General features: G+C 52.0%; 8 protein-coding genes across 8 annotated transcripts; 4 read left to right on the top strand and 4 right to left on the bottom strand.

Moving 5' to 3' along the window:
• Positions 1-305: 305 nt before the first annotated feature.
• On the bottom strand, positions 306-1,599 carry BO85DRAFT_389165 (porphobilinogen deaminase). The gene is made up of 2 exons (XM_025656735.1): positions 1,033-1,599; positions 306-972 (listed from the first exon to the last, which is right to left on the bottom strand). Exons 1-2 carry the CDS (start codon positions 1,533-1,535, stop codon positions 435-437), a joined length of 1,041 nt encoding a protein of 346 aa, XP_025519905.1. The 5' UTR covers positions 1,536-1,599; the 3' UTR covers positions 306-434.
• A 2,484-nt stretch (positions 1,600-4,083) lies between these two features.
• On the top strand, positions 4,084-5,869 carry BO85DRAFT_412808 (FAD dependent oxidoreductase; the record flags this gene model as incomplete). The annotated part of the gene is made up of 3 exons (XM_025657585.1): positions 4,084-4,647; positions 4,791-5,656; positions 5,722-5,869. Exons 1-3 carry the CDS (start codon positions 4,162-4,164, stop codon positions 5,867-5,869), a joined length of 1,500 nt encoding a protein of 499 aa, XP_025519904.1. The 5' UTR covers positions 4,084-4,161.
• A 341-nt stretch (positions 5,870-6,210) lies between these two features.
• BO85DRAFT_122457 (DUF846 domain-containing protein) lies at positions 6,211-7,421 on the bottom strand. The gene is made up of 3 exons (XM_025653926.1): positions 7,011-7,421; positions 6,602-6,888; positions 6,211-6,533 (listed from the first exon to the last, which is right to left on the bottom strand). The coding sequence occupies exons 1-3, from the start codon at positions 7,151-7,153 to the stop codon at positions 6,385-6,387; spliced, it is 579 nt and encodes a 192-aa protein (XP_025519903.1). The 5' UTR covers positions 7,154-7,421; the 3' UTR covers positions 6,211-6,384.
• Positions 7,395-8,886, top strand: BO85DRAFT_412803 (HpcH/HpaI aldolase/citrate lyase family protein; the record flags this gene model as incomplete). Its single annotated transcript, XM_025657584.1, has 3 exons — positions 7,395-7,765; positions 7,890-8,110; positions 8,173-8,886. Exons 1-3 carry the CDS (start codon positions 7,726-7,728, stop codon positions 8,884-8,886), a joined length of 975 nt encoding a protein of 324 aa, XP_025519902.1. The 5' UTR covers positions 7,395-7,725.
• Positions 8,887-9,054: 168 nt separating this feature from the next.
• BO85DRAFT_122454 (CCCH zinc finger and SMR domain protein) lies at positions 9,055-11,692 on the bottom strand. Its single transcript, XM_025653925.1, has 3 exons — positions 10,642-11,692; positions 9,836-10,567; positions 9,055-9,782 (listed from the first exon to the last, which is right to left on the bottom strand). Exons 1-3 carry the CDS (start codon positions 11,571-11,573, stop codon positions 9,224-9,226), a joined length of 2,223 nt encoding a protein of 740 aa, XP_025519901.1. The 5' UTR covers positions 11,574-11,692; the 3' UTR covers positions 9,055-9,223.
• Positions 11,693-13,097: 1,405 nt separating this feature from the next.
• BO85DRAFT_445386 (TVP38/TMEM64 family protein) lies at positions 13,098-14,971 on the top strand. Its single transcript, XM_025659250.1, has 3 exons — positions 13,098-13,874; positions 13,926-14,345; positions 14,408-14,971. Exons 1-3 carry the CDS (start codon positions 13,405-13,407, stop codon positions 14,763-14,765), a joined length of 1,248 nt encoding a protein of 415 aa, XP_025519900.1. The 5' UTR covers positions 13,098-13,404; the 3' UTR covers positions 14,766-14,971.
• Positions 14,972-15,861: 890 nt separating this feature from the next.
• On the top strand, positions 15,862-19,941 carry aof2 (putative lysine-specific histone demethylase Aof2). The gene has a single exon (XM_025653924.1). The coding sequence runs from the start codon at positions 16,143-16,145 to the stop codon at positions 19,566-19,568; it is 3,426 nt and encodes a 1,141-aa protein (XP_025519899.1). The 5' UTR covers positions 15,862-16,142; the 3' UTR covers positions 19,569-19,941.
• On the bottom strand, positions 19,704-21,870 carry trr1 (thioredoxin-disulfide reductase TRR1). Its single transcript, XM_025659249.1, has 3 exons — positions 21,354-21,870; positions 20,368-21,267; positions 19,704-20,306 (listed from the first exon to the last, which is right to left on the bottom strand). The coding sequence occupies exons 1-3, from the start codon at positions 21,373-21,375 to the stop codon at positions 20,125-20,127; spliced, it is 1,104 nt and encodes a 367-aa protein (XP_025519898.1). The 5' UTR covers positions 21,376-21,870; the 3' UTR covers positions 19,704-20,124.
• Between the last annotated feature and the right edge of the window lie 111 nt (positions 21,871-21,981).

Genomic DNA, 21,981 nt, shown 5'->3' with positions numbered 1-21,981 from the left:
CGAGGAGAGTCCCACATAATAGGATTTTCTTTACTTCCCTTGTCATATTTGAATTCGGTGAAGCGTTATGTTGCGAGGGTCGGAGGAAAGCAGTCATGCATTTGTCAGAAACTAAGCAAAACACCCTATGGTGAGTGTTCAATGTAGTCGGGAAATACATCCACTGGTGTGCCACACCGGTATTTATCGATTATGTACTTGAATTATGTCGCGAGGTGCCTATAAGCTCTTTAATTGCTCATGAGGGCAAGACGATGCCCAATATTCTCAAATCGGCGCTATTTCAGGCCTCCAAGGGTACCATTCTGGTAGGTGGGACCATCCTTCGAACAGCTAGAGCCTAGGTAATAGATAGCGCGAAGCTTAAAAGCTGTAGCAATGTACATGGAGTGGGATTGATTCTATTAGTTAGTGGTACATATCCAGGTCCTCCACTATTTTGCGTCGGTCGATATCGTCTCTTGTAGCAACCGAATTTCTTCCAACAAAGCTTGCCCGCCATTTTTTAACAAAAGCTGAGCCACTGTTGCACCCAGCGCCTCAGCATCCTCATCCGTTCCCACTTCCGCTGTCGTCCGTTCGGATAGCAATGTTGTCCCATGGGGATGAATAATAGTACCATCTAGTCGCAATCGAGCTGCCGAGGAAGCTGTCGGTGCCTGCTCGACAGTGCATTGTACTGCAACTGGAGACGAACAGCCACCCTGAAGAGTGCGCAGCAGTGAGCGCTCTGCCAAACAGATCCGTCTGGTAAGCAGGTCTTCGATTTTGCGAACCATGGTCTCTGTCTGGGTATCCTGCTTGCGGATTTCAATGCCCAGGGCGCCCTGACCGACAGCATACGGAAATTCCGAGGGAGGCAAGCGCTGAGTGATGCGGTCTTCTAGATTAATGCGGACCATACCAGCCGTGGCCAGGATGATTGCTGAAAATGGACCTTCTGGGTCATCTAGCTTACGCAGTCGCGTTCCGCTGCCAGGCCAAGTCAGAAAAAAGTCAAGTATCAGGGACAGTAAGGGACAGTGTTCTTACAGATTTCCACGGCATTCCTCCACTTTCAAGTGTGGGTATCTGTATCGAAGTAGGGCTTTCCGTCTAGTGGAACTAGTGCCCACCACGGAGCCGGGGGGCAATTGACTCAGATCCGTATATTGCGACCGCAGCCCCTCCTTCATTACCAACGCATCGGTGGGATCCTCCCGATAAACAATAGCCCCCAGTGTGCAATTCTCTGGTAGGCGCGTCGGCATATCTTTCAGGCAATGCACGAGGAGGTCCAGCTCTCCTGCGCACAGCTTGGTTTCCATCTCTTCGGTCCAAATGTTCTTTGCTGCATCAGATGGCCCTGCAAACTTCAAGAAAGGACTGCTCTTATCAGCATCGCCGCGCACCACCACTGTTTGCCAGGGAAACTGTACACCGGGGTGAGCACGGGTCAGTTCCTTGGAAACATGTTCTGCTTGTACTAATGCCAATTTGGAATTGCGGGTGCCCAGGCGCAGCTCCTGTACTGTGGCCGGTGTAATCTGTGACATCTCAAAGTTCGCGATAGAAACTGTGAAATTTGACTTGTGTGTAGTTTGTAGGTGACTATTAGACTTCGTGAAGTTGAGGATTACAGGTTTCAGTTCGCCTGTAGTCAAATCAATCGATAAACTAGCCAAGATTAGGTGACTAAGAGATAAGCGCTTGTATGTTTTGAGACTAGTGATCCAGAGTGGAGGCCTGAGAAGAACCGTCCTGTTATCGATCATTAACTCAAACTCAGCGAATGTAGAAATTTGCCAGTGGAGATATTGGAATTCAAGTAGCCCATTAAGTTTGGTTTGGCAACCATGCGATGTTTTTAATACCTGGGTTTTAGTGCATCACCCGGCAATGAATCTTCAACGAGACGCCGAATCTCTCTTCTCGAGAAATCATCCACAATGATAGAGCTGAATTTATCAAGGATGACGAGTAGCCAAGAGATGAGCTTTCTAAGGACAAGTCATGGTTTTCATGTCAATGTTATCCAGAAGACCCGTCCATTCGGGGATATTTCCCTGTACCAGATCTGGTCGAGCGTGTGCTGAGGAATAATACTATCGCGGACGTAAGATAGACATCTATCGGGACCGGGATGAAGACAAGAAAGATATTATTTCCCTGGTAACTTTCAGACTGATTGATAAAGGAGGAATTACAATTGTGGGAGCCGATCACCACAAATATAATTACCAACACTGGCAAGACAATTGATTCGTGGTCTCGCGCACCTCAACCCCTGAACTAGTTGAAATAACTGTCTATCGCTGGTAATCAAGATCAGGATGTCTGACCCTTGGATTCTGACTATATCATTTTCAGCAAGCAGAAAAGAGTATAGTCATTAAGCCTTCTTGTCTAACCCAGATAAGATCTTCTGTTCTCCACTTAATATAGGTACTCTTATACTGACTAGACCCTCAGCAATGTATACTATTTGCTCGGGCTTTCAAGCCGTAGTAGAAATGGCTCCCAGCGTTCGAGATCACCATCGACGGCGATACAATCTTGAGTCTGATGTGCGAAGTCGACGCATCGCAAAAGCCAGAAGAATACGAGTTAGCGACCCAGCTTGAAGAAAGGATGATGACGCTACGGTCGGGAGCCCTCCCCAAAATACCATGAAAGATCTACAGAATGCTCAGCAAGCGCCCAACATAACGCCGAACTCATTACAATCAGTGACCCTCCTGACCCGCCTGCGAAGAGACAAGGAGCCTGGGTGTTCCATGGTATCTACTGGCGAACAGCTGATGGGTAGAGTATCTGCCCTACCACGGAGACTTCGATAAATTCATACATCAGGACGGTTTTCGGATCTTGAACGTGGATAATGACGCCCTGGAAGAATGGAGAGAAGAGGAGTAAGACACAGTTCCGGAGATAGAGCGCAAGTCAAATGCGGTCTTGGATGGTGTGGCTTTCTTTGCAGCGGGAGTCGCCATCTTTCTGATGCCACAAATCACGGCAGCAAATGTAGTTAGGGGTAATAGTAGTGTGAAGTAGGTTGTGGTAAAGACCATGGCTCCAAGCGTATAATAATCTTATGCGCAGACGAGGTGTTCAACACCGGCTTCCATGATTCTGAGAGGTAGCGAACGGACTCGATCCAATTTAGCTTTCTGTTCGGAGTAAAACACGTGTGGGCAATTTAATCAGCGCCACGACTAATGCCGGGATTCTGGTCACGAGAAAACAAGCTGAAGTTGAAAGAGACAAGTTGTTGTGTTGTTAATTCTACGGGGAGGTGAAGTAATCACCACGTTTCTGCTGGCCTGTCACTGCAGCACTGCGGATGCATCAAACCCTACATATTCCCGAGCCGTGCCCCGGAGCTTCAATAAGTGTTGAGCGGGACACCCCTTGCATCTAGAATTGACATATAATATTACACCTCTTCTTCCTTCCTCGTGGCGGAAATTTATGTGAGGTTTGACACTCTGCTCTGTCACATTTCATTGGACCCTTTGGATTGGCTATAACATGAGCCGTTTGTCACAATGCTATGCAGGGTTAAGCATCCAAAAAGATAACCACCCAATGCAAGCCGGGTTATGAGAAATTTTCAGATGTTCAATAACATGTTAAGAAGGATATGATATCCTCGGCCCAATAAATCAGTGCTAATTTGACGCTCAGCCGGAGAGACGAATTCCAGCTGACAGCCTGGAAAATAGCGTAAACCACGATATGTTCTATAATTACTTCCAATGTACCCCTTACAGACTTCTCAAACCTCCTCAGACTACCGAAGAGAAGGTACTCCGTACTGAATGATTAGAAACACAGTGCAGCGGGGAAGACACGTGCATCCTCGGTCACTCTCAAAGTTGAGACTTCGCTTCGAGGTTTTGTGCAGATCCCCCTCCGTTCTAATGAGTTGACAGTCCCTGAAGAGTATCCTCCGCCCGATGGATCATCAAACAGCCTATTTTAGTCCCAACGTTCGTGCCGATCCAGAACTAACATTGCAAATACGCAAATACGACACGATATGTTGCCCTTTTTTGAGGATTCATTGCAACAGATGATACACAGTCCGTTCAGCATGGACCCCCTGAGCCTCGCATTTAAGATGGCCAAAAGACCTCGTCGTACCAGACATGGCCCAAGCCAAAGCTATTCAAGTCCAAGATGATAGCAGCTGCTTTTCTTCTGGCCGCAGTGGCCCCTGTTCTGGCAGCCCCGAACACCGACGCTGTGTCCGTTTGCCAACACCTACACACGGTTTACCCCCAATACACCGTCTGGGACCCCACAGGCACCTACGCAACTGAGACATTCTGGAACCAGTCCTACTACAGCAATGCAGTCAAGGAGTACTGGAACGGTGTGAACGCTGACAACCGTCCAGCCTGCGCCTTCTTCCCTGCAACCGCGCAACAGGTCTCCGTTGCAGTCCAGCAGCTGAACAAATATCCCACAGCACCCTTTGCACTTAAAGCAGGCGGACACAACTTCAATGTGGGGTTTTCTAGTACCAATGGAGGCGTCCTTATCTCGTTCAACGAGAATATGTCCTCCACCGCCCGCAACTCAGACGGCCAGAGCTTCGACATCGGTCCGGGAGCACGATGGGGTGATGTCTACGCCGTCACGCAGAAAACAAACCAAGTCGTGGTAGGTGGCCGATTGGCCAATATCGGCGTGGCAGGCCTCACAACTGGAGGAGGACTGTCATACTACTCAGCTCAATACGTACTACCTTACCCTCATCCCCCCTCTGCCCCCAATACCAACGTCCCAGCACTAACCCAACTCAGGGTCTAGCATGCGACAACGTCGTCAACTTCGAAGTAGTCCTAGGCAATGGCACCATTGTCAACGCAAACAGCACCTCCAACCCAGATCTCTGGTGGGCCTTGCGCGGAGGCGGCAACCGCTTTGGCATAGTCACCAAGTTCACACTCAAGGCCCATCCACTCGGCGACAACGGACAAGTCTGGGGCGGCATTCGCTCCTATACTGCCGACAAACGCGAGCAAATATTTGAAGCGCTCTCCAACTTCACCAGCGAATACCCAGACACCAAAGCTGCCATCATCCCGACCTTCGACTTTGGCCTGCCCGGAGCCCTGGTCTCCAACCCCGGTATTTTCTTCTTCTACGACGGAGCCAAGCCCAGCGCCAACGCCTTTGCCGGATTTGAAGATATTGAACCCTTCATTGACTCTACTAAAACCACAACCTACACCGATCTAACGAACGCGGTAGGTGGAGCCAAGATCTACGGCATCAACGCCGCCATCCACGTCAATACCTTCCCCAACATGCCGTCCCAGCAGATGACCCAGCTGTTTGAGACCCATTGGACTACGTACCAATCTATGATCAAGAATGATTCCTCCCGGAACTTGGACTTTCAGCTCGGTACTTTTACCCCGCAGCCGCTGTCGGTGCGTATTGCTCGTGCTTCTCAGAACGCTGGTGGTAATGCTCTCGGTTTGGACCCTGCCAACGGTGATCGTGTCTGGGTCGAGAATGACTTGATCTGGGTCAACCCGGTTTGTAACGATGCTTGTCCTGAGTACTTGCGCGAGGTTGGGGATACATTGAAGGAGGCGTTTAATAACACTCTGCTGGGAACAAAGCCGACGCACTATCAGTCGGGTGATGTTGATTGGATCTCGTAAGTCTCCCTTCTCTTACCGTCATCTGTTAGTGGTGTTTAGAACAGTTCACTGATGATTGTAGCTCCAATCCCCTATTCATGAACGATGCCGCCGACTACCAGGATGTGTATGGCAGTTATGGACCTACGAACAAGGCGAGATTGGCGAGCATCGCTAAGGCGTATGATCCAACTGGATTCATGTTCCGCCAGGGCGGATGGTCGTTCTGAACTTGGTAGGTTCCTAAAACGGAGGAGTGCAATGAATGTACAGTTTGTTGGATGATAATCTATCGTGCGTAGTTGACTGTTGAGGATGCACGTACCCTATAGTATACCGTCAGCTGGATAATGGAATATGATAATGCTTTCTCTAAGACTTACAGTGGAATTCGGCATACAACGCTGACCTTATTGTTCAGCGACTGGTAATTCTGTTGATACACCCCCAGTGTACGGCGATAAGCAGACTCTACATCTGATCAGATATCCTTTAAGAGACTATCTTGAACATACCAGCAGTAACAAATGATACAATACAATAAAATCTAACCCATAACGCTAGTAGAGTATAATCGACGAAACAAAAGCTCCCCTCCCCTAGGCCAACCTACTCCTTCTTCCCCGGACAAACCCACTACACTCATCAATCCGACTCAAAAAGAACAAATCAAAGACAAAACAGACCGCACGAGGTCCACATCCCGTATGAACCCCAGCTTAATCATATTTAAAAGGCATACGCCCTACTTGAAAAGTCTGCCCAGCAGACCTCCCGCAAGGTTACTCATGACCCCACCCGAAAGCGCACTATTCGCGAACGTCGAAGCCTGGCTGAAGCGATCGCACCGGGAGAACGCAACAGTGTTGGTGATGGTTAGGGCGAGAGCAATGGCTGTATCCAATTAGTATTCCACACTCCTTGTATACCTGCTGGAGGCGAGAGTCTAAGAATAAACTCACCAACAAGACTCAACCAAATCACACTGCTCAGACGGATAATAGCTAATATGGCGAGGCCGATCCACAGCGCAGGTGTCACGTACAGACTCAGCCAGAAGAAGCGCTTGTCCGTGGCAGTGATAGTGCGGGTCGTGGGATCGGAGGACTCGAAGACCCAAGTGGAGTCGCCGGAGGAAGTGTTGACTTCGTTCCACCAGCGGAGACCGACCAGGCGACGACCGGCAATGTTTTTGAGGTAGTAGAAGTCGGCGGAGAGGATGAGGAGGGTGATGATGAAGACGAGGACACTGGTTGCGGTGGTTAGCTGGGTTGGTTGCTTGGATCTAGATTGTGCAGCTTTGGGAGGTTCCGGAATTGAAGAAGGAAAGAGTGATGATCATGAATTTGAGTGTGAAAGGAATTTACGCACAAGTTCTTGATGAAGAGCACGCCGAAGAGGTACATCAGTAGGGCGCTGATGCGAAAGCCCAGGAAGAACAGGAGGGTAATCGGGTGAGCACTGAGGCGCCAGTTCAGTTCGCCCTGCTGCGGCTGGAGCGGTTGCTGTTCCATGATGACGGAGAGCGTGCAGTATGAAAACAAGAAGTATCTTCTGATAACAGTCCAATGCACATGAGATAGACGGCAGTCAAGCAGCCTCCTGGCGAGTCCAGATCATGCGAGGCGGGATTGCGTTGATGCTGCGTGTCTCCAGCCAGGGGGCGGTGGGGCACGGCAGAATGTGGAGCGGCAGACGGTTACTTGACACTCTTTTCATCTTATTTCTCCGACTCCCCTCTGTTTCATGCGCGATCGGCACACGGGTTCATTTATATTGCCCGAGCTGAGCGCTTGCTAAGGGTGTAAACCCATATTCACTACAAGAGAATGGTGCAAACGTCAATGGAACGAACTAAAACACGCGCGAGTCGCGACACCTGCCGGATGAGGTCATCGGCCGGTTCCTGACTGGAGAAGCCTTTATGCGCAAACCGAGGATCTCTTAAAGTTGCGGGTCAATCCGCAACCGCTGCAGCTTCATCCGATATCTCCATTTCTTCAATCCACCGGAGAAATCGCAGTTAACTCAGTGCAATAGCCACTCACTATCATCTTTCAAACTGAGCACTCTCCTCCCATCCACAATGGCAGCCAGAAATACCCTCCGTCGCGCCCTTCTCTACAGTACGTCCCTTCCCCCGTCTCTTCCCAACCCGCAGCTCTCCCCGCATTTCCACCCTTATCCCACTCCCCAACCTGCCCATCCGGCTATACCAATTCACCCCTAAACTAACCCGTCCAATCCCAGTCCCGGGCTCCTCCCAACGCTTCATCGACAAATCCCGCACTCTAACCGCCGACTGCGTGGCCTACGATCTCGAAGACAGCGTAACTCCGCACAAGAAAGCGGAAGCTCGGTCCCTGGTGCGGAGAGCGCTTGACGAGCCCGCACCGCAGGGAATCCGCGAACGAGCCGTGCGAATCAACTCCGTAGACAGCGGACTCGCCCTAGGCGATCTCACCGAAGTGGTACGCATCAATTTTTTCCCAAATTTTACCCTCTTCAATCCAATATACTAACATCCAAATAGCTCAAATCCCCCAACCTCACCACAATCGTAATCCCCAAAGTCAACACCCCCTCGGACCTCACCTTCGTAAACGACGTCATCACACACACTCTCTCCCAACAGCAACAAACACAAGACCCCTCAACCCCAAGAACTCCCATTTCCCTCCTCGCCTTAGTCGAATCCGCCAAATCCCTCACAAACCTCACCCAAATCTGCGCTTCCACGCCCCTCCTGCAAGGCCTCATCTTCGCAGCGGAAGACTTCGCTCTCGATCTCAGCATCACTCGCACCCCATCACTCACTGAATTCCTCTTCGCAAGGTCCATGATTGCTACTGCTGCTCGCGCTGCAAACCTCCCCTCGACTATTGATTTGGTCTGCACGGCGTATAAATCAACCAAGGGGGACGGGTCTCCGCCTGCGGTGCTGGAGGAGGAATGTCGTGATGGGAGACGGCTGGGATTCAACGGGAAGCAGTGTATTCATCCGTCGCAGGTGGAGACGGCGCAGGCGATCTTTGGACCGGATCAGGAGGAAGTTAAGTGGGCTGTGAGGGTGTGTGTGGCGGATGAAAAGGCTGCCAGGGCCGGGCGGGGTGCGTGGACGCTGGATGGGAAGATGATTGATGTGCCGGTAGCGGAGAAGGCTAGGGCGGTGGTTAGGAAGGCTGAGGCGTGTGGATTTGATGTTGGGGGTTTGAGGGAGGAGTGGGGGCACCAGGAGCCGGAGTGATGAAGATGATTGATTACAGATGATGTGCGTGTCTTTGGGTGAGTGGAGTTATATACAAGTAGTCAAGCCGGTTGACAAAACAAAGATAGTAACTATATATGATAGTACTTGTTGGGTGAGGGGGAGGTAGAACCGAAATGAGATTAAGAAAGAGTTTGAGTAGATAGTCTAATGATCACCTCTTACACTCCGTGGTATTGGCTTCCCTACAAGGATTCTCATAAACCCTGGTATTCTCCAAAGCGTGCACGAGGTTGAGCTGGAATGCGACGTTGACTTTGAGGATCAGAAATCAAGAAAGGGTTCCCTTGAGGGTTTGAGGAAAATTTGCTGTGTATTATTGCTTTGACTCCAGGTCTTCGCGCTTCAACAGCTGGATCTTGCCCATGGTCAGGACGGGCTGGTCCGCATCCGCCTTGCCGTTGGCTTCGTCTTCCAAACTCTTGGCTAATGATTTATCGTAGCTGGTGGGGTCAATCCCCAGGATGCCTCCAACATATCCGCCCCGCTCGCCGGGGACACTGAACTCGCGGAACAGGTACTTCCATTCATTCAGCCATGCCTTGACGGCCTTGCCGATCTTGTCCTTGCCGTTCTTTGAATGATGGCCCGTGCCCGTGATGGCGTAGACTACGCGCCGGCCTTCGCGGGCATGTTTGAGAAGGATCTTCTCCAGGTATTCAATGGCCTCCTCGGGATGCAAGCCATGCAAATCAACATAGAGTTCCTCCGCTGCATCATCCAGACCAGCGTCTAAGAGATGTTTGTTACGTTCTTCGTATAGTTGCCGTGCTGCTTCCCGATGACACTTGCGCATGGCTTCGTTTTCAGCCTGTCCCCGCAGAGACAGAGCTTTTGCGGCTCTTGCGTCATTGCGGTTCCACGCTTGAGCAGCACTATCCGGACAATCAGCTCCAAGCCTTCTGACTTTGAAAGAGTATCAACGTACCTCTGAAGGAATTTGTTCCGTACAGTACCATGGCGGATAGCCTCCGTCCGGTATTTGATATATTGTTGGTTCGCTCGGGAACCAGTTTCCAACCAGGGAATATTCTGCGGCGGTGGGATTGCCTGAGCGGCTGCGCTATGCTCACGGCCTTTAGCCCCATCCCGATTGTTTTTAGACGAAGTCTTCCCCTTCCCTGGTGCCGGAGATGGGGACATGCGAACCACGTCCGCTAAAGATGTAGGCATGTTTTCTCTGCTTGAATTATTGTCGCGATTTCCGCGCTTCCCATGATGCTTCTTGCCGGTGTTTTTGGCACTGACAGCAGCAAGGGTGGGGAATGCGTCTGGATCATCGACCGATGGGGCAGCCGGGTTCAGCTCACGATGCTGATGCCGACTCCCTGGTCGGGAATGGGGGCGGGACAGGTTGGTCATGCTTCCATTCCGCTTGCCAACAGCAAACTGCATGGCCTGAGGCACGTATTTGCTGCCAGAGAACGCGGACAAATGGCCAGGATACTTGCCAAGATACTGGCCAGCCCATTGGTCTCCCATCCCGGCAGTAGACTGCAGAGGAGGAAAGGCATCTGAGGTACTTTCCATGTGGAATGACGTGCCAGGCGATCCTGTGCCGGGAGTACCGTCTGTCACACTGAGATTCGCAACGAGAGCTGAAGGGTCATGCGAAAAGGGACAGCCGTCACCTGCCAAGCAGTTCCCCATAACCCAATACCTATACCAACGCGCTGCTATTAGTGTCCTATTCTTGCGAAAACAACACATTGAGAGGCTCAGGAGTATACTCACTTGCAAAGGTGGTTGGTTAGATCATGACTGAAACGGCAATCTGCACGGAGACATTGGCCGGTAGACAGCCAGTACTTGCAGACCACTGGACTGCGACTGTTGCTCGGAGGTGTAGCGATCTTGGGTGGCTCCATTGACATGGACTTTCCGACCACAACGTGGCCATCCTCCGCGTGCTGCAAGATGGGGTCACCGTCACCAGGTTGTGATAGCGACGCGATCGTCGCGCCCAAGTCGTAGCTGTTGGCTTCCAGAGCCGCCTCAATTTCATCGTTCGATCGCTTGTCTCCCAGGACAGTGCGTAAGATATCATGCGGGCTCATATCGGGCACAAACTCGGGTGCCGTGGCGCTCAATCCTCCTGTGATGCTCGGAGTCCCAATGGACGAGGTGACGCTATTCGCGTCGTCGGCAACCAGCCAGTCCACATTGCTATCGCTTCCCAAGTCACCGTAGAAATCGGACACTTGGCTCTGATCGGAGAATTCGTATGCGTTTAGGTTGGGAGAGTGAGGGATGGGTTGCGCAAGCGCTAGTCGAGGCGATGGGCGCGGAGAAGTGAAAGGCGATACGGTGGAGGACAGGGGTGGCCGGGATAAGCCGCCTCGGGAGCTCTGGAGCCAGGAGGTACTTCCGGGGCTCGTGCCTAGGTTCGAGTGAGGAGATAACGGGGTCGCAGAACGCGCCATCTGCCAAGGGGCAGGAGACGAACGGCGAATCACCGTGTGACGGGGCGGCGGAGGGGAGGAGTCTGGTAAGGTGCGATTGCGATGGCGCCAAAGGATGTCGAGGACGGCATTTTCTAGAGACGGACCTGATAAGGAGGTCTTTTCGCGTACGAAATCCTCTATTTTCTCGACCTGCTCTTCTTCGTCCAGAGCTTGATCCTGGAGGATGCGAAGACAATCCTCGAGGAGGTCTTCTTGAATCATGCTGGATCGTCAGGGGTGTTGTGAACGAAGGAAGGCAGAAGTAGGAGGGCGACGGAGGATACACGGTGTGTGCAGGAAGATGTGGGGTAATCGGCGTTTGGAGATTGGGAACAGTAATCAAATCAGATCAAGGAGACAACAGAAGACAGGTCAGATTCGATGATCCACGTCCATGATTTGTTCCCAGGACCGCTGGAATTCATGAAACGAATATAAAAGCTTGATGGAAAAAAAAGAGGGATGTTAGCAAGGTTGACAGGCGACAGGGGACAAGCTGGAAGTCCACGGGTGATTACATCGCATCAGCCGTCGTGCAATGATCGATGATGACGGGGAGGGGGGAGAAGAGAGTGGATCCGGGAAAACGAAGGAAGGGAGGGAGAGAGAAGATAAGAAGAGGAGACGGGATGGAGAGATGGAAAAAGGAAGTCCAAAGAGGGAGGACGCGCAAGACACACAGAAGAGAGAGAAGAAGGAGAGAGAGAGAGAGAGAGAGAATAGAAGGAGGAGGAGGAGGAGTGAGAGGGGTAAAGCCAGCAAGTAGAAAGAAAGAAGGGGAGAGAAGCAGGAAAGAGGGCAGCAAAGCAAGTCGGAGAGAGCGGAGGGATTTGGTATTGATTGATTGATGGTTTTATGCCCCCCTCAAACAATTACTACGCGGTGTCTCCCGATAGATCTCTCTTCCAACCAACACACCTAAAAAGGTACTCTTGTTATTTTCATTTGTCGTTAATGTTTTTTTTCTTTATTATTGACAGGCCATCAACCAAAGCTGAAGCTTCCGGGACGCGATTTGACTCTCAACCAAAGAAACGGCAGTGCTATCACCGTCCAAGTTTCCCCCCCCCCCCCCCCCAAAAAAGGGGGGGAGGAAATCTAGACTGGCAGCTAATTCCTCACTAAGAATTGGGCTTCCTGGTCGATCTGCCGGACTAAGCAGAAAGAAGACTTGCTGGTCAGGATCGAGATGGAGACGATGGAGTCGCCATAGTGTCAATTCATCTCTACCTACCCAAGTGATAGTAGATTAATTCATGACTCCCCACAGTCAGGGACATCACCAATGCAGTTCGTTATTCATGTAACTCCAACTCTACTTCTAAGATGCGATCGATTGAGGGCAAACAATAATACCATCCGTAATCTAAACCCCCCGTATCGAGGCGTATGAAAAACAGGCAAAGTGGAACAGTCAGCAGCGATCCTGACTAAGATCTTCCCCGATTTCCGCCTTCAGGCAGACACTAAACTCCACCTTCAAGAGAAATGCAGACGGACTGACTCTCATGAGGTCAGACTGGATGAGCTGATTGATATCACGGTCATTCTTTCGCATCCATCTCTCGATCTCTAATATCAAATGCTATTCTAATCCGATCTTTAGTTCCACCTCCCACTTGCCACCACCCGAGATCATTCCTCTGTGCTGCAACTAGCTGAAGCTCATTGACCAATTACCGGACAGCTCCCATTTCATCATCGCCTAGCTAGACCGGACGTCGTGGACCCTTCCTCTTCTCACTCCCTCACTCTCTTTCTATCTCTCTCGCCATCCACCCATGCTTCGTCCCTACACGAGGGCTTAGCTACGCCCTCCTTGCTGTTAACTGCGCATCGCCAATCTGAACGGCCATTGAACATCTACAGCGTTGCATTCAGACATTGCCGAACTCCCAAGTCGCGTACTGGTTTGCGCCCGTCGGCCCATTTCTCTGCACAGGCGTTCATCCGCCTCACCCAATATCGACATCGAGCCGAGATTGACTCCGCATATTGAATATCAAGTTAGGATCATACGCTCGTCCACAATTTCAAATTCCCCTTTGGAAAGATGCCTGCGGATTACTCATCCACCGCCCGGGCACTGTCCGTCTCGACCTCGTCCCCAGAACCTCTGTCTCCGTCGGAGGATGAGGCCTATCCGCCATGGAGCCGAAGGGCACCGGGGAGGCGGAATTCAGCCAGTATCTCCGGCGGGCGACCCGCTACCCTCCGAGATCAGATCGTAGACCGAGCAACCAAGACATATCACCAGCTCCTGGAATCGTGGCGCAAGATGAACTTCTGGCAAAGGGTAGGGGCGGTGTCCGCGTTCTTATTGGCCAATCTCCTTGGAATAGGCTTTCTTGTCTTTACTGGGAAGGTCTTCATCTGGCTTCAACCCGTGGCGGCACAATGGGAGCATTCTCCTCTAGCCTACGGGGTTCTGTGGTTGTGTGTTTTCTTTGTCTCCTTTCCGCCGTTGGTTGGATGGTCCACATTTGGAACTATGGCGGGCTACATCTTTGGGATCTGGAAAGGGTGAGTGAAGAGTGTGCATTGATGTGCAAGGAGGGCTAACACCGTTCATAGATGGCTTCTTTATGCTTCCGCTACTGTGCTTGGGTCGACTTGTTCTTTCATTGTGTCTCGGACAATTTTATCCAAATTCGTCCACCGGTTGATGGAACGCGACAAGAGATTCGCAGCGTTGTCGCTGACGCTGAAGTATGACGGCTTGAAATTGCTGTGCATGATCCGCCTCTGCCCGCTGCCCTACTCGGTATGCAATGGGGCGGTCTCAACCTTCCCCACGGTTCAACCGTTGACGTATGGGCTTGCCACGGCACTCATTTCGCCGAAGCTGCTGGTTCCAGCCTTCATCGGTAACCGGTTGCGCGTCTTGTCGGAGAACAACGAAGAGATGAGCGCAGGCTCCAAGGCTGTCAATATTTGCAGCATTATCGTCTCTATCTGCATTGGTATCTTCACGGGGTTGTATATATATAGAAGGTAAGACTTAAGATGCCTCCCTGCATTGACCCAAGCCTTTGAGACTAACGCACTTGGATAAGAACATTGGCCCGGGCCAAAGAGCTAGAAGCGAAAGAAAGGGAGGACATCCGACGCTCGCTGCAAACAGACCATGCTGCCCATCGTCCCCATGGCGCCTTTTCCGAGGATCCTGAAGTAAACAGCGCGGCCGCTCTTCTTGCGCGTGATGAAGAAGAACGCATCGGATTCGGCGACCTCGACGACGACCATGTCGACCTGGCGATTGACGATGAGAGTGGCAGTGAGACCTCCCCCCACCGCACACAAGCCTCCCCTTATCGCGATGAATTTACCGACAACGATTCAGATATCTTCAAAGATGGTGATGGGTCCCATGAGGAGATGTATACCCTACATACACACGTGCGGAAACCCTAGGGCTCATGGTTGGCCCGGAACAGTCAATAGCGAGGGCGTTGGTGGCTACGTGATAGATATCTGCGGTTACGAGTGATGACAGCACACTTTTCCGGATGGACATAACGGTTTATAAATTCCCTTTGGGGGTTTCGTAAATATTATAATTAGGCGAGGGGCCCATAAGAAGCCCGGCTTCTGGCTATGCCTCGACTGTTGAACACCAAGTTGTGTTAGTACTTGTACAGAGTAGCTTTAGAATTTCTGCAGGTAGGTTGACTGATCAGTAAGGCAATCCTCGGGTACTACTGGAGACCTCGCTCTCTAGGGCCACCGGGCGTGGGATTGGAAGATTCGCACGGTGGTGACCAGTGCAACGTCCCAAGCAGTAGGAGGTCCACCTTGACGCTTGTGACGCGGGAGGATCCGGGAGCGCGAACAAAGCTGGGGGGCAAACGGTCAGATCGCAAAGCAGCATCTCACCGAGGTCCTCTTAGCGAGATTAGGCGGACTTAAAGGAAGACTAGGAGGAGCAAGGAAAGGGAAGAGATGGACGAGGAGTCTTCAGGCTGACGATGGCACACGAAGACGGCCAGCAGGAATGTAATGAAAGTATCGAAAGTATTGGCTGGCCGGACTGAAAATTACGCGGGGTTCCGGCCGAATTTCCCGCCGACTTCCCTTTTCGACTCGACTCCGACGGCCTCAATGCAAGATCATCCGTCTACTTTGGACTGACTCCGAGTCCCTTCTGCCTCTGCACTGTGGCTCTTCCCCCCCTTGATTCGTTGTCTCCATATCCACCCCTCAGGCGGCGGTGTTCTCTTCCTACCGGTAAGTCCGTCGCTACTACTCTCCGTACCACTCAAATACCCCTGCGGTTTCCTCGTCCTACTACTAGTAGGGTTTGCGCCGGTGCCAGAAACAAGCCAACCAATGTGATAGATTCGCAGGCGAAGGACCTGATGTCTTGTTAGCCACTAACTCCACCCCAGCATGTATGTCAACTGGTCATTGCCTGTGTCACTTTCATGCATACTTGTCTTGGAATTACCCTAGCGTTCACCCGCAAATCATATATGATATTGAGTGGTCCGCTGACTTGATTTGAACGATAAGATACATTTCACATCCCTGGTCCAGGCCTTCTCTTCACCCATCCAAGGGGCTGATCGTGATGGAGCTCGCCATGGATGAATAGGCCAAGCATTAACATTCCACATCACCTCACGAAATGGGTATCCATAGAGTCAATCAGTCAGTCGCCGTGTTTGCAGCGCAGTAGTTGGTTTCGTGAGCTCTCTGCTATCAGTTCCAGAAGCCTTACAAGCATATATCTACATTCTGAGAGTGTGTGGCACTTGTCGAAATCCCACTTCTGCTCGCTTACCAGCAACTATGAAATCTGCCGCAGCTGTGGGGACTCGAGGTCCAGATGGCCATGCCTATGAATGCAATCATAAGGACCAATATCATGTGCCCACAAATTTTGATACCGCTGGCAGAAGCTCTTTCCCTTTGCTGGAACCGCGCCAAGCCTTCGCTGCAACAGGTCCCTCTCAATTTCCTGCAAAGCAGCCTGAGGGCATATATCCGAGGGGTCTTCCAAATGGAAATGGAATCATCCTTTCTAACCCCACTCCTAATGGAGGCGTAGGGGGAAATTTCCCTGAAATCAACGGCGTTCTCCGGGGGTTGCAGGATCGCGCTCAGGCAGCAGACCAAACACCACAGTCTTATATTCCGAGTACGAACCCAGCAACTTCCAATCATTTGAAGACGCAGACCTTACCCCCCAAGACCACTCAGAAGACGTCAACATCTCCAGCTAGGACCATCAATATTATGTCTTCGTCAACATCTTCGTCGACCTACAACAAAGGTGTCGACAATGGATCCATACAGGCGAGGTACCGGCCACGCTCCTCGATACCTCCCAGGATGCCCGCTGCAGTCTACGCTCAACAATGTGTGGCAGCCGCGTATGCGTCCCGACTATATCCATACGCGCTTCACAAGAAGGAACAAGAACTCCTCCAAGATTACATGTGTCATCTCCATGTCACTGTCTACTTAAACATTCGAAACGGCATTCTGCGTTTGTGGACGCGTAATCCTATGCTGAGTGTTTCGAAGGAGGAAGCCATGGGTTGTGCAAAGGACTATCGCTGGATGAACCTTGCATCATTTGCCTACGAGTTTCTCGTGCGCAATGGATACATCAATTTTGGCTGCATAGAGATACCAGTCTCTCCGGCACCCCCGAAGAAGGGTCGACGGCGGGATGGGCCGGTGATTGTTGTGATCGGGGCTGGAATGGCCGGTCTGGGGTGTGCACGCCACTTGGAAGGCCTCTTCAACCATTATCATGACCCGCTCACATCGCCCCGTGTGATAGTACTGGAAGGAAGACGCAGGATAGGGGGTCGTATCTACTCACATCCTTTGCGAAGCCTTCAGTCCTCTACCTTAGCTCCAGGATTAGTTCCCAAGGCTGAAATGGGCGCTCAGATTATCGTCGGCTTTGACCATGGAAATCCTTTGGACCAAATTATTCGGGGCCAGCTGGCTCTTCCCTACCATCTATTGCGCGACATATCTACAATCTACGATATAGATGGCTCAGCGGTGGATGAAGCGCGGGACGCAACAGACGAGATGCTCTACAATGATATACTGGACCGATCCGGGAATTATCGCCATAAGTCCGTGATAGTGCCAACAGCAGAAGGTGACCGGGATCTTATCGATTCCGGACGTGATGTGTCCACTAGCGACGGCCTTACAATAAGACAATACGAAGAAGCCAGGGCTGCTGGGACCATCGGGCTTCTGTTTCCTGCCAAGCGCGTCCGGCGAGGTGTTGGCCACAAAACCGCCGACATTAAACCGGCCGGGGCCTCATTGGCCGAATCTGACAACAGCGAGGAAAACCCAGCTCGCCTTGCCTGTCAAACGATGGGCTGGAGTTTCAACGATGGGGTTGCAGTGAACCAGACCATCAATCTGGACAATGTGGCTAAAGCCTCCCCGTTCCCGACATTAGGCGCCGTGATGGATGATGGTGTGCGACAGTACCGGCGCATGCTCCCATTGACCCCGAAAGACATGCGACTATTGAATTGGCATATGGCTAATTTGGAGTACGCAAATGCGGCGAACATTGGCAAGCTCAGTCTTTCCGGGTGGGATCAGGATATGGGCAACGAATTTGAGGGAGAGCACTCACAAGTGATCGGTGGATATCAGCAACTGCCGTACGGGCTCTTCTCGCTGCCTACAAAACTTGATGTTCGTACCAACAAAATTGTCAGCAAAATATCCTATGGCCATACAGAACTAGGCAAGCAGAAGACGGTGGTTCATTGCGAGGATGGTGAGTCTCTCGTTGCGGATAAGGTTGTCTTTACGGGATCTCTGGGTGTCCTGAAACAACACTCGATACAGTTCTCTCCTCCGCTCCCGGATTGGAAAGTTGGTGCGATTGACCGACTTGGCTTCGGGATCATGAACAAAGTGATCTTAGTCTTTGATCAACCTTTCTGGGACACGGAACGTGATATGTTTGGGCTTCTGCGTGAACCTAGCAACCGAAACAGTATGATGCAGGAGGACTATGCTGCAAATCGTGGCCGGTTCTACCTGTTTTGGAACTGCATGAAGACCACTGGTCTCCCGGTCCTTATTGCTCTCATGGCTGGTGACGCCGCGCATCAAGCCGAGAATACAGCAGATTCGGTAATCATCGCCGAAGTGACCAGTCAGCTGCGTAATGTCTTCAAGCATGTGGCTGTTCCAGACCCCTTGGAGACCATCATAACTCGCTGGGGTACGGACAAGTTTACTAGAGGGAGCTACTCGTATGTAGCAGCGCAAGCACTTCCGGGCGATTATGACCTGATGGCCAAGCCAATCGGCAACCTGCATTTTGCCGGAGAAGCCACCTGCGGCACTCACCCTGCTACGGTCCATGGGGCATACCTATCCGGACTGCGTGCTGCATCTGAGGTTATTGAGTCCATTCTGGGCCCCATTGACGTGCCCAAACCGCTTGTTCCGGAGAAAGACAAAGCTGTCGACCTTGGCATACCCGTAGCGACGACAGGTCAGAAGCGAAAAGAACCTCCCTCAACAAACAGCAAGGGACCATCACTCGACCCCACTGATGCAACGGCGAACAATGCAACACCTGAGGCACTCCATCGGGAAGCGTATGACAAAGCCATGTGGGCCGCCATCTACGAGGAACTGGGGGCGCCACCCCCACGACCAGCACGCACCGCGCTTAACCCGTTCCTGCTGTACCAGAAAGACTACTGGGGCAAATGTCGCACGCAGTGTGACGAAGCCCGCCGAGCCGCAACCAACGATTCCAACGCCAAGGCCGCGCGCGACGAGATCCGTCAAGCGCTAGGCCTCATGTGGCGCCAGGCCAGCGAGGAGGTGAAACGACCCTACTTGGAGCAGATAGAGGTCAATCGACAGGCCAATGCGAAGATCTGGGATACCTGGCGTCGCGACAATGCGGAATGGGAGAAGAAGTCGTACGAGGTCAAGGATCGGTGGTGTGCTGCGAATCCATTTGCAACCTGGGGACAGCCTGCGTCGTCGCAGGAACCAAGTACAACCATTGCTTCGGAGTCTTCCCATCAGTCTGCGAGTGCTAGCCATTCTGACCCTTCGCTGATCTCGCATGATGCCAATGCTGCTGTTGCTGGTTTTAACGGGACTGCTGCTACTGCCGGATCTGTTATGCTGCCTAGCCAGCCAGAGGCGCCAGCTACAGCGACCACGAATGGCACTTCAGGAGATAGCGTTCAATGAACCCTTCCTTTCCCTACTACCCTTCTACAATCCCCCTACCAACCTACCACAGTTAACACCCATCCAACTGCATCCTTTGTATGATTATGACTCTACTAAAGAAACAATGACCCTTTTAGACAAGAGACGAGAAAAAGATATGTGTAAAAGAAAAATTACTCTATAACGTCTTTCTACTCTATTTTGTATTCACATTCACATTCATGAGATCAGATGGTCGACGAAAATGATGACCGATCGAATCATCGAAAAACCTCCATCTTTGAAAAAGAACAATCCCGTGTATCACAAAACAATAAAACAACAGAATCGCTGGAGTGAGTCTAATAATATATAAAGCAGCCGTCACGGTAACAGGATAAATGGAAATGCAAACACACAAAAACAAGCCATGGCCCCACCTTGGCTAGAGCATAACAATGACAGATCCGTCTAGGTCGGTCTAAATGAAAACTCCAGGTCTAGATAAGATAATAGAGAGGAGGGGAATAAATATAAGGGAAAAGAAGATTGGGAGGTATAGGGGATGGCGATGATGTGAGAGGATATGAATCGCTTAAAGCAGAGGGTTGGACTTGTACTCGGCGGCGGCGCCCTCACCGTCCTGCTTGACTTCGCCGTTGACCTCCTGGGTGGCAGGCTTGACGGCGGCCTTCTCGGTGGAGGTGGCGGGCTCCTCGCCGGACTCGCGCTCGGCGATGTACTTCTCGGCCTCGAGAGCGGCAATGCAGCCGGATCCTGAGAGTTCAAGTTAGTGGGTTGCAATAGACATATATGCGGGGGTTGGGGTGAAGCTTACCGGCACTGGTGATGGCCTGGCGGTAGCGCTTGTCCTGGACGTCACCGCAAGCGAAGACACCCTCAACGCTGGTGTAGCTGGTGCCGGGCTGGGTGACGATGTATCCGTCCTCGTCGAGCTTGATCTGGCCCTTGACCAGGGAGGTGGCGGGGTCGTGACCGACAGCGTAGAAGAGACCGTTGGCGTCAACAACCTCCTCCTCGCCGGAGACGACGTTCTTGACCTTGAGGTGGGTCATCAGGCCGTTGGGCTTCTCCTCACCGAGCACCTGGGTGGCGACGGAGTTGAAGCGGACGGTGACCTTGGGGTGGGACAGGAGACGGTTGGCCATGGCCTTGCTGGCACGGAGCTTGTCCTTACGGACAAGGACAGTGACGCTGCTGCCGTACTTGGCCAGGAACATAGCCTCCTCGGCGGCGGAGTCACCACCACCGATAACGAAGAGGGGCTTGTTGCGGAAGATGGGCACAGCACCGTCGCAGACGGCGCAGGCGCTGATACCGTTCTGCCAGTACTTCTCCTCGCCGGGGAGGTTGAGGCGACGAGCGTTGGCGCCAGTGGCGATGATGACGGCGTCAGCAGTGTGAGCGGGCTCGTCGGTGGGACCGTCACTCCATTCCGTCCACAGCTTGAAGGGTCTCTGGGAGAAGTCGACCTTGGTGATGGTCTCGGTGATAACCTCCGTACCGAAGCGAACGGATTGCTTGCGCATGTTCTCCATCAACTCTCCACCGCCAATGCCGTCCGGGAAACCGGGGAAGTTCTCGATGTCGGTGGTGGTGGTAAGCTGACCGCCGGCGGCGGTGCCGTTAGCCAGCATACCCTCATAGAGGACGGGCTTGAGTTCGGCGCGGGAGAGGTAGATGGCCGCAGTGTGGGCGGCGGGGCCGGAGCCGATGACTGTGTAACCCGGTTAGATTTCTTCCTTCATTCTCTCTCCTTTGCTTGCCATGTATTTCTCGAGGGAGACAAGGGGATCCACTTACTAACGACGTTGGTGTGCACCATTCTGGAGGCTGAAGTGGAATTGACGCGCAGGGGCGCCTTGAGGTTATTGGATAGGACGGAGGCCGAAGGCGAGGAGTTTTGTTGCAGGGACGACGCGGCGGCGGCAGTCAATCCAAGAGAGGAACGAAGGGTGGAGAAGGGAAAACGACGAAAAGCGGAGGAAAACAGATTGGCGGTGTTGAAGGGGGGGAAGCGATTAGCTTTTTAAGTATGAGTAGAAGAGGAGGGGAGGAAAGAGAGAGAAAGCGGAAGAGCGAAGAGGGGGGTTAAATGAATTATCTCTGGGCAGACAGAACAGAACGGAGAGGCGAAGAGGGGTGGGGAAAAGGGCTGGCCGGCACGGATTAGCTAAGGGGAAGCGCAGAATTGCAACGGAGTGGGGCAGAGAAAAGAGAGAGAGAGAGAGGTGGGTGTTGGTGTGATTATTGAGACGCACCTTTGGAACTGATTGATAAGGTCGAAGGAACCAGAAAACAGACTCAACAAGTCAGGAAAGGGTGGATTGAAGACCAAGTGAGGGCAAGCACGACTGGCTCACAAATCATCCGCGGCGAGACCCGGTCACGTGCATTAGTTGCTTACCAACCGGGCTGGGCGAGACCCGAT

Source organism: Aspergillus piperis (assembly GCF_003184755.1).
Source record: "Aspergillus piperis CBS 112811 unplaced genomic scaffold BO85scaffold_2, whole genome shotgun sequence".
Lineage (NCBI taxonomy): Eukaryota > Fungi > Ascomycota > Eurotiomycetes > Eurotiales > Aspergillaceae > Aspergillus > Aspergillus piperis.
This window is presented reverse-complemented; position numbering and strand designations above follow the sequence as displayed.